This window comes from Emys orbicularis, chromosome 10 (genome assembly GCF_028017835.1).
Source record: "Emys orbicularis isolate rEmyOrb1 chromosome 10, rEmyOrb1.hap1, whole genome shotgun sequence".
In the NCBI taxonomy this organism is placed as follows: Eukaryota; Metazoa; Chordata; order Testudines; family Emydidae; genus Emys; species Emys orbicularis.
In genome coordinates this window covers 43,140,166-43,155,777 of record NC_088692.1, presented here as the reverse complement: position 1 = coordinate 43,155,777, position 15,612 = coordinate 43,140,166, and the positions used below count along the sequence as shown (strand labels likewise).

At 49.8% G+C, this 15,612-nt stretch overlaps 1 protein-coding gene across 1 annotated transcript in view; it reads right to left on the bottom strand.

Moving 5' to 3' along the window:
- Positions 1 to 14,123, bottom strand: part of INSYN1 (inhibitory synaptic factor 1) — an 87,829-nt gene extending 73,706 nt beyond the window's left edge. Inside the window, exon 1 of the mRNA XM_065412594.1 lies at positions 13,965 to 14,123. Within this exon, the coding sequence (XP_065268666.1) occupies positions 13,965 to 14,123 (159 nt within the window). The remainder of the gene's footprint in view (positions 1 to 13,964) is intronic.
- Between the last annotated feature and the right edge of the window lie 1,489 nt (positions 14,124 to 15,612).

Genomic DNA, 15,612 nt, shown 5'->3' with positions numbered 1-15,612 from the left:
GGTTTTAAGGGAAGACTGGGGTTCAGATCTCCTGGAGGGGAGAGTCCACCCAGCTGACCTTTTGGGAACAGAGAGTGGAGTGTCCAAGGGGATCTTACCAACCCAAAGCACTCCACTGAAAGATGTTGTTCCTGCTATGCTTGTAGAAACTAACATTGCCTCTTTAAGGCAGGAGAAGGAAAAACTTTGTATTTGGGAAGCTTCACAAGCTGGTGGGGCCCAACACAAAGAGATTCCAGAGGGAGGGGCTGAGGGCAGGCATGGTTGCAGTGCACCCTTTCCTTGCCAAAATGCCAAACATATACCTGAATTGAGAACCTTCTCCAAAGAAACAGGAGAATCTGTATCTGAACACCTGCCATGGTACACTAAGGGATTGGGAAATGCAATAGACCCTGAACAAGCCAAACTGTGTGAACAGAGTCTGTCTGTGATAAATTGGCTGTTAATCTTGTGTCTTTTGCTGCTTCATCTAGGGGTCAAGACAATGGAGTTAATGCTATAGACAAACCCTGTGAAAATGTGTAACATACCTGATTTGGGGGAAATTTTTTTGTATATTCTAGGGATGGTCGCAAGACAGTCCTACAAACATGATGCTTCTCAGCTAATACCTGTAAACAGGCTTAGAGCTCGGCACAGCAGCAAGAGCACTGCTGTGTGGAAGGGGAAACTCAGGCACACCGCCTCATGACATTGGTGGCTAAATGCCAAGACACCTACACTTTAACAGATATTGCTATCTGCATACTGTTAGCAATACTACACCCCAACATGTTTTTAGGCACCCAGGGACCAGGAACCCAGAACTTTGCTAGAACACCTATGAATGACATTTTAGGGTTTAAAGGTACTGGGAGGGGGTGTGACCAGAGACAACAGGGATTTTACATGTACTGCCTCTGCCATGGACAGTGTCCAAGACTATGGCAGTAAGTTGAGGAGGAGGGTGTGACGTTGCACTCTATATGTTTTATGGAAATATGCCTATGAGTGTGAATATGATGTAACTGGAATATGCTTTATGCAAAAGGTCTCTTGTAAGGTATCATAACAAAGGTTATAACCTACAGAATATATTCCTCCTATTTGTATGCATGTATCATTCTTGTATTTGAAGCTAGAAATATGAAGTATAACTCTGAGGTCCTATTGTAATTATGCAAAGTGTGGGCCATTAATGGTGGTTTAGAATCTTGATGGCTCCCATTGACTAGGACAATTGATTGTAAATGGTTTATTTACCTACATGCCTTCCTGTGTATGTGTGGCCTGACCCAGGAAGAATGGAGACTGTCACATGATACTGGAATCCATCTTAATCCTTATACTTTTCCATTGATGAGGTGGGGGTGGGGACAAGCACAGACAAAAGATTCCCTCCTTGTGCCAAAGCTATAAAAGGGGGTGGAGCAGGACAAAAGAGGTGGCCAGTCTTGAAAAAAAACCTTGCTTACCACCTGAGATTTCTGCTGGAACTAATAAGGACTGTACCCGGGGAAAGGATTGGGCCCAGACTAGGAAGGAGTCTAGTCTGTGAAAGAAGCTTATTGGAACATCTTTAAGGGTGAGATATTACCTGTAATCAGTTTCTTAATGTATTAGGCTTCAACTTGCAAATTTGTTTTATTTTGCTTTTGTGACTTACTTTGTTCTGGCTGTTATTACTTGAAACCACTTAAATCCTATTTTTATACTTAATAAAATCACTTTTGTTTATTAATAAACCCAGAGTAAGTGATTAATACCTGGGGGAGAAAACAGCAGTGCATATATCTCGATCAGTGATATAGAGGGTGAACAATTTATGAATTTACCTGTATAAGCTTTATACAGAGTAAAATGGATTTATTTGGGGTTTGGATCCAATTGGGAGCTAGGTGTTTGGGTGCTGGAGACAGGTAACCTGCTGAGCTGTTTTTAGTTAAAGTCTGCAGCTCTGTGGGTATGGCCCAGACCCTGGGTCTGTGTTGAGCCAGACACGCTAGCCTGCTGCAACAAGGCAGGGTTCTGAAGTCCCAAGCTGGCAGGGAAAATGGGCTCAGAGGTAATTTCAGCACATCAGGTGACAGTCCCAAGGGGATCTCTGTGACCGAACCCATCACAGTCACACCGCTAACGTAAAGTTTTCTGTATGGGGGCATTCATTCTCTCTCTCTCTCTCACACAAACACACACACACTTTGGACCTGGATTTCAAACGCCCCCAGATCAAGCTCTGGGGTTTTGGATTAGCTGATCATTTTAAAAAAGGGTTAGCTGCAAATATTTGCATCTGATCGTAGGTTCCAGCCCCTCCTCGCTAGATGGTTTTGATATTGACACCAAGGTACAGACTCAGGCCCCTTTCTTCAGTTTCTTTACATAGAGGCTCGTGCAATTCTTTAACTTGTGTTCAGCCCCCAAGTTCCACTTTGAATTTCAGGTTCAGGAGAAACAGAACTGAAGCCAAGGAATTTCACCCCCTCTGCTAGTGCCCCCTGGTGGACTCTCTCAGTGGTGGCTTAGTTGCATGATGTTACCTTCATGTCCTGGCTTCCTGGGCCAGCACGTTTCCTACAAGCCATTTTACAGCTTCTCCGCCTCAGGGCACAGCAGGGCTCTGGTCTGTTCCTAGCTCCAGCTGGCTGCTTGGCGAGTCTTCGTGCCTGGATGCTGTGCTGCCAGCTCATGCATTTGGATAGGATTTTATGCATTTTGTATCAATGCTATACATTTCCATTCAGTTATATGGGCATGTTGTAAAACAGTTCCACATTAGGGCCTCTCTCCTGCCGAGGGCCCTGTGTTGGCAGATAAGCAGCTTGTGCATTTGTGAATCCTGTGTGGTTCTTTTAGGGCAACCAAGGGCTGATTTGGCAAGGACTTCCAGGGAGCTGATATCTAATAATGGTGCCACAGGTTCATGGCAAATAGACCATGGGCTAGCCCACTTCCTGGGGAGCCCCATTGCACCAGCCTGGCCCCTGAAGTTTTTCCTGACCTGCAGGAAGTGAGGTTTACAAGACCTCAGTATTATTCATAGACCCATTTCCCAGCATGGGTCAGCAGTGATTACAGTGCACCTTCTGAGAAGGTTGAAGCACCTGAACGTAGGAATGGACAAACTGGATCGACCCAAAGTCCATCTAGGTTAGCAGCCTGTCTTTGACAGGGGCCAGCATCAACTGCTTCAGAGGAAGGCACAAGAACCCCACACTAGACAGATGGGAATAATCTGCCCCCACTGAAGATCTCACCCTGCTCTCCAGTAGCTAAGGGTTGGTTTAAACCTGGAAGCATGAGGTTTAATATCACTGCCAAAACATTTTTATCGTCACTGATTATAACGCCGGGTATTTTCCATCTCCATATGAGCCCTACCACCTGCCATCCTGTTATAAGTCCCTGCGACTATAATGGGTCTCACAAAACCGCTGTATAAGAACCCCTCTTAGCCTGAATTTTGTAGGTTGGGCCAGGGCTGGCTCTAGCATTTTTGCCGCCCCAAGCAGCAGCAAAAAAAAAAAAAAAAGCCGCGATTGCGATCGGCGGCAATTCGGCGGCAATTCGGCGGCAGGTCCTTCGCTCCGAGAGGGAGTGATGGCCCCTCCACCGAATTGCCGCTGAACGGCCGGACGTGCCGCCCCTCTCTTCATTGGCCACCCCAGGCACCTGCTTGCTACGCTGGTGCCTGGAGCCGGCCCTGGGTTGGGCTCATCTCTAGCTAGGGCATTTATTGTCTCATGCTGACATTACATGCTGCTGGCCAGTTGCTGCTCATTCATCTGGCATTTGTAATATGCCCCCCGGGACAGAAACAACACCATATGGAGTGAGAACTTTGCCTCCCCCACCCAACAAAATATTAACACTGGTAAGACTAATGACATTTCACCCTTCTTCAGCACCTTGCAGGGCAGATCTCTGCCTGCTTTGCTCACCATTCACTAATGGAGCCTCACAATTACTTACAAATTATTCCAGGCTAAGGGCACCCTGAGTCAAAGCTGACAATGGAACCCAGGTCCCCTGATGCCAGGGTCCCATTTCTAGGGGTGAGAAAACAATGTCTAATTAATGGGGTGGGGTAGTGGGTGGGACGGGGAATCACTTCTATTTTCAGGCCTTTGTTTTCCTTTCCCAAAAGTCAGTTTCCACAGATGGATCCACTGTCATTTCACAAATGGCCGTGGACCAAGGTAAACATGGTGTAAAGGGCCCCACTCACCACAGGTGTGCATCTTTGTGGTTAGGTCAGGAAATTAGCTCCCTCCCCATCTAGCACTGCTCGCCATTGGTTATTCATGCTGTGACACCCCTCCACCCCCTTTGCAACTCAACTCTCTGGCCAGGTCACTACACAGTCCCCCATCCTGGGATGACAGAGTCCCACTGGACCAGCTGTCCACATGCTGCCTCAGGCAGCCTTCCGTTCCACCTCCAGATCCTAGGCCACATCCCAGTGGCTAGCAGGGGAACCCAGGCCCACCCACTACTGTGAGCTCCAGCCCAGGGACCCTCTGACTAGCAATCCAGCTCTGCTCACTCTCAAGTCCTGGTTGCTGATTCCCTGGGCTCCTTCCTACTCAGCCTCTATCTCCTCCCCAATCTCTGAATTTGCAACTGGAGCTTCCTCTGCTCCCCATGGCTACTCCACCCCTGTAGGCCTCTTGTAAGACTCCCTACACCAGGCAGGACCTCAGGGCTCGCTCACTCACCCCCCGGATCCTCTCCTTGCCTGTGACAAACGCCCTTTCCCTCCAGGAAGTGATCACAGGCCTCCTCTCTGCAGCCTCCTCCTGCTCTGCCTTCCTGGCTTTACATGCCTATCCCAGCTCCTCTCAGCTGGGCTTCCTCTGCCTTTAGGCCCTGTCAGGCCCTGTTTCCCCTCCAGGTGCAGTGTCTAAGGTTAATTGGCCCCCAGCCCCCATTAACCCACTCAGGGCTTGTGTGAGGTGGACAGCCCGTCACACATGGTTGAACAGAGCATACCACTGCTCATCTGGGGAATCTGGAGTTTACTCACATTTTCTTTTATTTACAAATCTATCCAAATCATTAAATAAGGATTAAAACACAGCATGGTCACTTGTATATGAAAGTGAGTGCCCAAAAAGCAGTCTAATGGCTCTTCTGGCTTTCGCCTGATGTCATCCTTGCCTAAATCCAAATCCAAATCAGAATAAGGGCATCTTGGCTCACCCACAATGTCTGCCAGGCTACTGCTCAGCCTGGAATACCAAAACAGTTAGTTTACCCACTGCTTTTTTTTACCACTACTCCAGTGATTTCACAGCTTTCTTTGCAGTGAGACATGGGGATGTTTCTCTGAGAAAAATGACTGCTTCCTACCACAAGGCCCAGCTGTGATTTTTCATGGCATCTGCTGTTCCAGGTAGGAAAGTGTGTGCAACTGCACTGTTTGTGCTACATGACGACATAATTGCTGGCAGAGAGAACACATTTTCTCTGGATCATTTTTGGGGGAGCGGAGGGCGGATCGGGGAAGAATCAGGCTTTGAGTGCGAATGTTGGCAAAGCAAACTGTGGTGCAGAGGTTTCACCCAGCTCAGTTCATAACTTGGGCCAGATTCCCAGCATGTGTGAATCGATGTAGCTCCACTGAAGTCAATGGACCTACCCCATAAATACACCAGTTGAGAATTTCATTTGTCTTTCACCCTGAGGGAAGAGACTTATGTAATTTTCAGCCCTGGAGCCTTAAAGGGACATCAGGGCCTTAAAAATTACCCTTGTCTGAAATTATTGCACTTGTTACAGCTGTAACACCTACAATTCCTGTAACAGAGATGGAGGAAAATATACTCTCCCCCTCCCCGGTTTATTTGCTTTGTACATTTGACTGTACTTTTTGTAGAGTCAATTTCCCTGCTTCTTCTGTGCAATCAGTTAGTCAGTTTCCCCACTTGTCTGCATGGGTCTTTCAGGCAGCAACAAGGGAGAAACAAATATTATTAAACTAGAAAACTGTGACTATAAAAGCAGGAGAATGGGCAGGGGACTACCAGGCAGATTAAGGGCTTGGAAGCAGTTTAACAGATTTTTTTTTTTAAAGAAATAGACTGCACTTCAAGTGGATGGTGTCCCTTTAAACTGTGACTTTTCCTGCTCTATATTTCTCATCCTGTGGGATGAATTGCATTGAATAGCACTGAATTCCTGTACAAGACATCCCTCCATCCTGTGGGATAGGATATTTGAAGGCCTCGAGGTTGTACTTTGAGCTAGTTACAAGAACGCTTGGGACTGTGTCTATACCATGAAAAGGAAAGGTGGTGTTCCATAGATAGTGTATAAGCCTCCCCACCCTTCCCCCACACATCCTAGCTTTCTTCCATGTGGCTCTGATCCAAATGTCACTGGAAAACCTCCCACCGATGTCAGAAGGCTCTGGATCAGGCCCAGCTGTTGTACCAGTGTGGATAGTCAGTTAAATGCCCATTGCACTAAAGAAAGAGCCAAATTCATTCTCAGTTGAGTCACACCAGGCATGAATCTGGCCCAGCTGTCCACCATGGCTTGGTACAATGGGGGTTAATGTTGATTGACCCTGCCAGCAGGACACCTTTTTCTATCCCTGATTCTTATCCAGTCCATTCCTGCACTTGGAACAGGGCACAGGAAGTGGGGGCAAAGATTGCTTCAAGCCACCTTTGCACTCCCCATATATTGAGGCTGTTTGGGGTTCAGCACAATGCCTGACATCAGTTAGAGCAGCCTCAGGGCTGCTCTTACTTATGCTGTGCTTACCATGGCTCCTATAGGTGCTGGGAAGCAGTGAATAGGTGGAGAACAGAGTGCTCCCATCAGCTCCCATCCCTGCCCGGGCACATCCCTTCCCTCCCACCCCACACCTTGCTCCTTTACCCAGAGGGATATGCCACTAGGCCTGTGGAACCATTACCAGAGAGGTAACAGGTTTCAGAGTGGTAGCTGTGTTAGTCTGTATCAGCAAAAAGAACAAGGAGTACTTGTGGCACCTTAGAGACTAATGAATTTATTTGAGCATAAGCTTTCGTGGGCTAAAACCCACTTCATCGGATGTATGCAGTGGAAAATACAGTAGGAAGATATATATACACAAAGGACATGAAAAAATGGGTGTTGCCATACTAACTATAACGAGAGTAATCAGTTAAGGTGGGCTATAATCAGCAGGAGAAAAAAACTTTTGTAGTGATAATCAGCGTGGCCCATTTCCAACAGTTGACAAGAAGGTGTGAGTAACAGTAGGGGAAAAAATTAGCTTGGGGAAATAGGTTTTACTTTGTGAAAAGACCCATCCACTCCCAGTCTTTATTCAAGCCCAATTTAATGGCGTCCAGTTTGCAAATTAATTCCAATTCTGCAGTTTCTCGTTGGAGTCTGTTTTTGAAGTTTTTTTGTTGGAGTATTGCGACCTTGAGGTCTGTAATCGAGTGACCAGGGAGGTTGAAGTGTTCTCCGACTGGTTTTTGAATGTTTTAATTCTTGACATCTGATTTATGTCTATTTATTCTTTTGCATAGAGACTGTCCGGTTTGGCCAATGTACATGGCAGAGGGGCATTGCTGGCACATGATGGCATATATCACATTGGTAGATGTGCAGGTGAACGAGCCTGAATAGATATGTGGACAGAGTTGGCAACGGACTTTGTTGCAAGGATAGGTTCCTGGGTTAGTGTTTTTGTTGTGCGGTGTGTGGTTGCTGGTGAGTATTTGCTTTAGGTTGGGGGGCTGTCTGTAAGCAAGGACTGGCCTGTCTCCCAAGATCTGTGAGAGTGAGGTGACGGTTAGTGGCGTTCTTCAGCCCCCAACTAAAACCTCTCCAGCACATCATCAAGGATTTATAACTTATCCTGAAGGGGGAGGGATAGCTCAGTGGTTTGAGCATTGGCCTGCTAAACCCAGGGTTGGGAGTTCAATCCTTGAAGGGGTCATTTAGGGATCTGGGGCAAAAATCTGTCTGGGGATTGGTCCTGCTTTGAGCAGGGGGTTGGACTAGAAGTCTTCCAACCCTGATATTCTATGATTCTTGTCAACTGTTGGAAATGGGCCATCCTGATTATCATTACAAAAGGTTTTTTTTTCTCCTGCTGATTATAGCCCACCTTAACTGATTACTCTTGTTATAGTTAGTATGGCAACACCCATTTTTTCATGTCCTTTGTGTATATATATATATATCTTCCTACTGTATTTTCCACTGCATGCATCCAATGAAGTAGGTTTTAGCCCACAAAAGCTTATGCTCAAATAAATTTGTTAGTCTCTAAGGTGCCACAAGTACTCATTCTTTTTACCAGAGAGGTATAAAGGGGCCTTAGTGAAGTTTTCTGCGATTTACTCATTACTCAGAATGCTTTCTGCAAATAATAGTTAGCTTGTACCTCACACATGAGCAGTTTGCTGTGGCCAGTGTGTAGTCAAAATTCTAGCTGTTTTGATTGGCCACATAAGTCATATGGTATGGTAGGGAGCTCTGATTTCACAAACTTTATTCTAAACTCATGTTTGTGGTTTTATTACAAAAGTGAAAGTCACTTTATAGAAATATTTTGCACTATTTGTTCAATATTAGCTGTTCCCTCAAAACCTCCCAACCGCTAGAAGGCACTGTGGTCTAGTAGACAGGGCACTGGACTGGGACTCAAGAGACATGGGGTTTATTCCTAGTTCTGCCACTGAGCTGCTGTGAGAGTTTGGTCAAGTCACTTCCCCTCTTTGTGACTCAGTTTCCCTTCTTACCTTTTGTCTCTGTTTAAATTGTAAACTCTTTGGCAGGGGGCTATCTTTCACTAGGTGTCTGTACAATATCTACCACAAAGCCACCTAACACAATTTCCAGTGTCACTTGAGGCCTCTAGGTGCTAGTGTAATATAAATAATACAGCAACTGGCTGCAATTTTGGGGCAACAACACAAAAGGGTCACAAACACAGGGAAAAGGTTAAAAATTTCAATGCAGAGTCTCAAGAAAGATTTTGCCCAATTCAAATACTGTTGTTTATGACATGGCAGGGGTGAACTGGTGGGCGGAGTCCGTGAGTGGGTGATCAAGTGTTCTTCTCCAACAGAACACCATCCACCTGATTTTTTTTTTAAATCAGTAATTCCAGTTGAACCCCCGAGTTTGATTCTGCGAGTGCACCCTTTAAACAGCATGGCCCAGATTGTGCTTTACCTTCAGTCCTCTTTACACTGCTCTGGCCACGTTATGCAGGAAGTCAGACATGATCAGAATGGTCCCACTAGGCCTTAAATATCTATGAATCTATGAAAGGGGCCTTAAAATGAGCATAAATTACATCCACTCTCATTGTAAGCCTCCTTTAAGCTGCTGGGGCTGTATACAGAGATCTCAGTGTAGATGAAAAACCAGCTTCAAGTTCTGATTATTTTTTTAAATCCTTTACAAGATTTGTATAAGGGTTTTTCAGCTCCTTTGCGGATGTTTAGAAGGGTCTTTTCTCCAAGGGAGATAACGACTGATGGAGTACACCATGGAATCAGTGAAACTGATTCTACACCAAGTGGGTTCAAGTACATGAAGAAAACAAATGGAAGAAAAATTCTCCCTTGTATTCCTTTCAGATTCAGCAATCATAGGTGTGCCTTGGCTTCCATGGTCAGGCACAAATGTGCTTTTTCAAACTGCCCTTTCAAAACACTGCTTCCAGTGCCGAGGGTAGCCCCTGTCAGAGCACAGCAGTTCAGAATTAGGTCAAGCTGTGGATCTCAGGTGGGAGCCAGTGCCACTTCAAGCTTTGCTTAATGGACACTGACCATGTCCCCTATTTTAACCATACAGCACTTTCCCTGGTGGGGATTCACATTGGGAAGGCAACGACCAACCTGCTGGCAAAACTGGGGTGCTAGGTGTGGATAAGAAAGGCTTATCCCAGCTCTTGGGGGGTCAGCTTGGAACAGGCAGGTTCTTTGAAACTTTGCGTGCTAATAAATAATGACAACTGGCTCTTACCGAGCACTTTTCCCCACAGATCTTGCTGCCTTCCAGTCTGAAGGATCTCAAAACACGTTACAGATTAATACATACAGCAAACACTTCAGCAGCCCCTGACATTCTCTCTCTTCCGGGCTGAGGCTGGGCAGCTGCGTTACTTGTGACAGCTTGGAGCAACAATGAGCCAGGAAGCGAAGAAGAAAAATGCATCTGATTGAAATGGCAGCGGTTGGGTATAATTAGCCATAGTGGCATTTGGCCAGGAGGTTGGCCATAAGGCCCTTTGCTATTGTGAAAAGTTCCAACAGGCCTTGAAAGTGCACAAGTGCTCAGGATTTCCATGTAACATCTCACCCATTAAACATTGCAACCGCATTGGTTCAGTCCTGACTTAGATGGAAGAGGGTTGGCTTCTGCCCCTCAGCTCACATGTGCATTCTCTCAGAATCACGACCTGGCAGAATCAGGGCAACTCAGGCACTGAATCATCCAACCCCACCTCTAGGCTTTTCCCTGGAGGTCTTCATTCCAGCACTGACCTGGCTTCATCCCTGCACTGACCTGACCTCATCCCACTCTGTTTATCAGTTCAGACAGGATCCCACAGGAGTCTCAGTTGCAGAGTCAAAAACACACAGGCGCCAAGAATCCAGCCTCGAGATGAAGGACTCCAACTAAGCAAGAGCATCTAATCATCTCCAGTGGGCATGAGCTACGTGCCCACATGGAAACCCATCGGGCACTCTTCATTTGACATCACCTCCAGCGCAAAGGTGCCCCGTTTTAGGCGCTTTCCCAGCTCAGCCTCCGTTACTAGAGCTTTCTGTCTGAATCACTCTGCTAGGCCGATTCTCAGGATTTGTTACAAGAACAATGCTTCACCCTTCCCTCTGAGGATCTCAAAGCACATTAGGGACATGACAGGATTTAGCCTGGTGAGGCAGATAAATATCACTCTCCCTGTTTTACAGGGGAGGAAATTGAGGCATGGAAAGGCCAAGTGACTTGCTGAAGGTCACAGAGCCAGGATTAGGCCAGAACACCTTCCTATGCCTTAACCACATGGCCCAGCCTCCTTTCCGGGGAGCTGAAAGACACTTCTCTTCTAGAGCTATTATTGTGTTTCCAGCCACAGGACAGCAGCTACCAACACTCCTGCTTTCTTTCTCTTCTTCCCACCAAGCCCTAGCTCTGCTCCCTAGTCTAGTGTTATCATTTCTAATCTTCCCCTTTGGCAGGTATCGACCACTCTCCAAAGGGGAGAAGGATTAGCTGTTAGTCACATAACACATGGCTAGCTGGTTGGCCTTTTCCTTCCATCAAGCCGCCCATGATTCTGGCCAACTGCATCTCCGCAGCAGGGCTACAAGTTTGCCTAAAGGCCCCCCAACAAACCAAATGTGACCCCATAGGCAAATACCAACCGGATGGTCCTGATGGTGCATGATGCCTTCTAGGCTCCAAAGTGGCCCTTAGGGCAAAGAGGGGACTGCCTGTGTTTCACTGACTCTCTGGTGCTGAAAGCAGTAATTCAAGAAGGGTTTGATCATTGCTCAGACACGCAGAGTTTCTCCTGCTGCCTGCACTTCCCACAGCACAGGCTGGGCTGAGTCAGGAGAGAGATGCAAAGCAACAAGCCACAATAAGCAACCTGCCCCTCTGTCCTCTGCAAACCCTTTTCAACCTTCATGCCCACAGATTCTTCGCCCCGAAGGAATTCCAATGAGCCAAGGGATAAGTGCAGCAGGATTTACCCCACAGATTCCTATGCAATTGCTGCTTGCATCTCCCCACCCAGTCATTGATCCTTGGCTATTTTTTTAAAGCTCTGTGCTATTATTTTCCAAGATGGGTTATTTTGGGCAAGGCACCAGAGCTGGATTGTGGCTGTGAGCTCTGGCCAAGAAGAGGCATAGAGAGGTATACGGCTTCCAATGCCAAGTGGGGATCTGGCTAGCTGGCTGGCTCAATCAGCTCCTCCCCACTTTGACTGCGTGCCGTGTGCACTCCCCTTTGCATCCATGCCCCTGCCTTTGCCACATCACTAGTGTTGCCAGCAGTGCTAAGATGGGGTCTGATCCAAGGCTTACTAGAGTCAATGGAAAGACTCCCGTTGACTCCAAGGGTTTGGATCAGGTCCCTGGAGCAGCAGCTCTGCTTCCCAGCCATTCTATGCATTTCCCCTGCACAGGGGTGCAAGGTTTGGGAGGGGAATTCCTTGCAATGCTGCCCACCACACAGGCCCAGGCACAATCCAGCCTTGGGAGGAGCGGTGGAGGGGCAGCAAGAGCAAAGAAAGATACCCTTGGAGCTCAGCCAGAGTTGAATGTGGCTCAGTATGTTTTCTCATGGACACATTATAGAGAAGGCTAGTCATGCCCAAATGATTCCCAGTAGGAGCTTCTATTTTCACACAGGGAAATGTCCCAAATTTCTGCCCACAGCTGGTGCCACACCCTTTGGAAAAGCTGAGCCAGCCCCTTCAGCTACTGCTTCCTCATGGCTGGGGGAGTGGAACAAAAACCCTGGAGCATGCTCATTCACCATCTAAGGGCCAGATCCTCAGCTGGTGTAAACCAGCAAAGGGCTGTGGGAATCAACGGAGCTACATTGATTTACACCAGCTGAGAATCTGGCCTTGAGATTTTAGCAGACCCTGTTGATGCACCACCCAGTTTGTGACATCACAGCACTTGCTCTCTGCCCGGTCTGATAGATGCAGGCCTGCCACTTGGACAAACCAGCCAAGGGAGGTTGGAAATAACTTGCTTCCATGGCAAAATTCACTTGTATAGGGGATAGAAGAATTGTTGGCCTGAGGGTTAGGTGGGGGCCTCCTGGATCCTTTGATTTCAGGGTTTCTCTGTGAGATTTGCTGCATTCTACAATTTTATGCCAACTCCCAATTAACTCTCCCTCCCCCCAAATCATTAAGTTTCTCTCTTTCTGCTGCAAAGATCCAGTCTTCACAATGCCAAACTGGAAGGCTGCTACTCTTGTCACCCAGGGCAGCATGCAGCAAACTGTAGCTAAACATTCAATCGGATTCATCAGATCAATCTTAAGGAAGCAACGCCTATTTGGTATCATTTAAGAACAGGGAATGTGTCTCCTTTCTCCACCCCCTTTTCTTTAAAGAAGGGAAGGAAATTAAATGTAAAAAAACGACCTGACTGCAGCAGTAACAGTTCAAAGCACAGCAAGTCATAATAACCAATGGGGAACCCAAACAACACTAGCTCTACTACACTGTTCACACAGGTGGAATGTCTAGGTTACTTCTGTGATTCACAGGCACAGCTTGGTATATTAGGACCTGATCCACGTGGGGGCCTACTGGACCCAATCCACCAGGGGTCAGATGCCCTTAGCTCTACACTGGGCCTGATCCTGTGTGGAGTTGGGCAGCCCATGGCATTGAAGTCAATGGAGTCAAGGGCAATCGGGAGCCCTTCTTGCTTCTTGGAAATCATCCACCATAAATACAAAACAGGCACAGGTGGCTGTGCTAAGGGCACTGCTGGGACTGAGCTATTGCATTCGCTCATTTGGGGGGCATCACCTCTCTCCTGTGAAAGGCTATCCTGAACCTGGAGATAGAGGAAGGTATAGAAATGGGGGCTGGATTTTCCACTGACATGGTGGGGTGGGGGGGTGTCAGCAGTCAGGATATGCACTGGTGACTTGACTGTCTGGGTTTCAGGGCAATAGGGGAATCTAATTTGCCCCCTACACACATACACAGAGAGAGAGAGAGAGGCTGTCCCCACAATAGGGGACTGGGATAGATGGAGGAACTGACACACACACGCTGCACCCACAATAGGGGCCGGGGAGACAGCAGACAGACACACAGTACCCACAATAGAGGACACACACACACAGGCTGTACCCACAACAGTTTGCTCCTCTGAGACAGCCCTGCTCCATGAGGGGAATTCTTTAGGCATGGCAAAGCCTGGAAGTTTGGCCCGCTTTGGGGCTCCCCATGGCGCTCCCGCCCCAGCGGCGCTCACCTCCCGGAGCTCCTTGGCTACCTCCTTGAGCTCCTGCAGGATCCCCTCCAACTGCCCGATCACCATTTTCATGCGGCACCTGATCCGCTCCCTCTCGTTGCTGCTGCCGCCGGCGGGGTCTTCACTGGGCTGCGTGTCCTGCGAGTCCCCGGAGCTCATCCTTCACAAGCTGCCTGGGCGCCCGGCGCTGTCCATGCTGCTCTCCCCCAGCCCGGCCTTGCCTCCGCGGAGCCCCTCTAGGCCGGGGAGAACTCACCATCTTAACGTCCCACGCGCCAGAGAGCCGCAGCCGCGCTCTGCCTCCCACCGCTCTTCGCCCCGGCCGCTCACAGCAGCGGGTCGCGGGCCAAGATTAACCGAGCTCCGCGCCGGGGACCCAGCCGCACGCCCATGGGACCGGAGCGCTGCCCGGGCGCAGGGAGCCGCCTTCAGCCGATGGCCGGGGGAGATCCACTGGCAGACGGGCCCAGAGCGATCGTTTCCCTGCTCCTGGCTAGCGAGAGAGGGCGTGCACTGCCCGTCTGCCCGGGGCTCGCCGGCTCGTCGGAGAGGGCATCGCTCCGGATGTCCCGCAGAGGCTGGAAGCAGCGCCGCCTCTTCCACCTGCTCAGCCTCCCCGCCTCCCTTGTGCCGCGCACGGAGCCCCCATGGGCCGGCTCCGGGCACAGCGGCCACCTGTCCGGGCGAGCTTCGCCCACTTGGCTCAAGGGCAGCGAACGATGATCCTGGGCTATTCGCAGAGGGGCGAGCTCGGAAAACGCCTCGCAAAATCCACGGCGACTTCCAGGGCTGGGGCGGGTGTCCTGGGGCTCGGGGGTCCGCCGGCCTCCTGCGGAGAGAGACCAGCAGCGCGTCACGATGCGAGCCGGGCAGGGGCCCCGAGGGCCGGACTGGCCCTTGGCTGTGCGGGGCGGGACAGCTTCGCCCCATCCATCCCTGCCAGGGCCAGCGGAGCGCCCGGAGCCCAGCCCCCGAGCCAGGACCCCGGGGCGCCAACCTCCGAGTCAGGATCGCGAGGGTCCCCCCTCCCATCCCCGACCCTTTCTTTCCTGGGAGGAGGGGAGGTGACCCGGATTTGGAGCCGGCTCCGGGGGGATTGTTCGTGTCAGCAAAAGGAACCAGTCCCTCCCCCTCCCCCCCCCACTCCCTCCATGCCCAGCCCCTCCCGGCGCAGTAGCCAGCCACGAGCCCCCATCGCTGGGGGAGGTTAAACGAGGAGGCTGCACCCCAGCTTCTGGCTGCCGGGTCTGCGCGCAGCTGGGGCGCCGCACCGGCCTGTCAAACGTCGCCGGGCCGGCGGCACTGCTACCGCAAAGTTTATTTACCAGCCACCCCGCGAGAGCCACAAGCCACGGAAACCAGCCACTTACTAGCCCAGCAGCGAGCAAAACCGATCCGGCTCTCCCGTTTCCAGCGCAGGGGTTCCGGCTGCGGCTGCCCCGGGGTCACCAGGGCCAGCTCCGCGGCTCTTCCTGGCTGCTGCTCCCGGGAGATGCCATCCTGATCTGTCCCCTCCTCGCCCCTTAGAGCAGAGCCTGCCGGCGGGCAGGAAGCGCGGAGAGGGGAGACGGGCGGGGGAGGGGGAGCGCCCTGTTGTTATTCTGGCTGGATCGCCGCGAGTGGAGGAGCGGAACCTGCTCACAGGAGG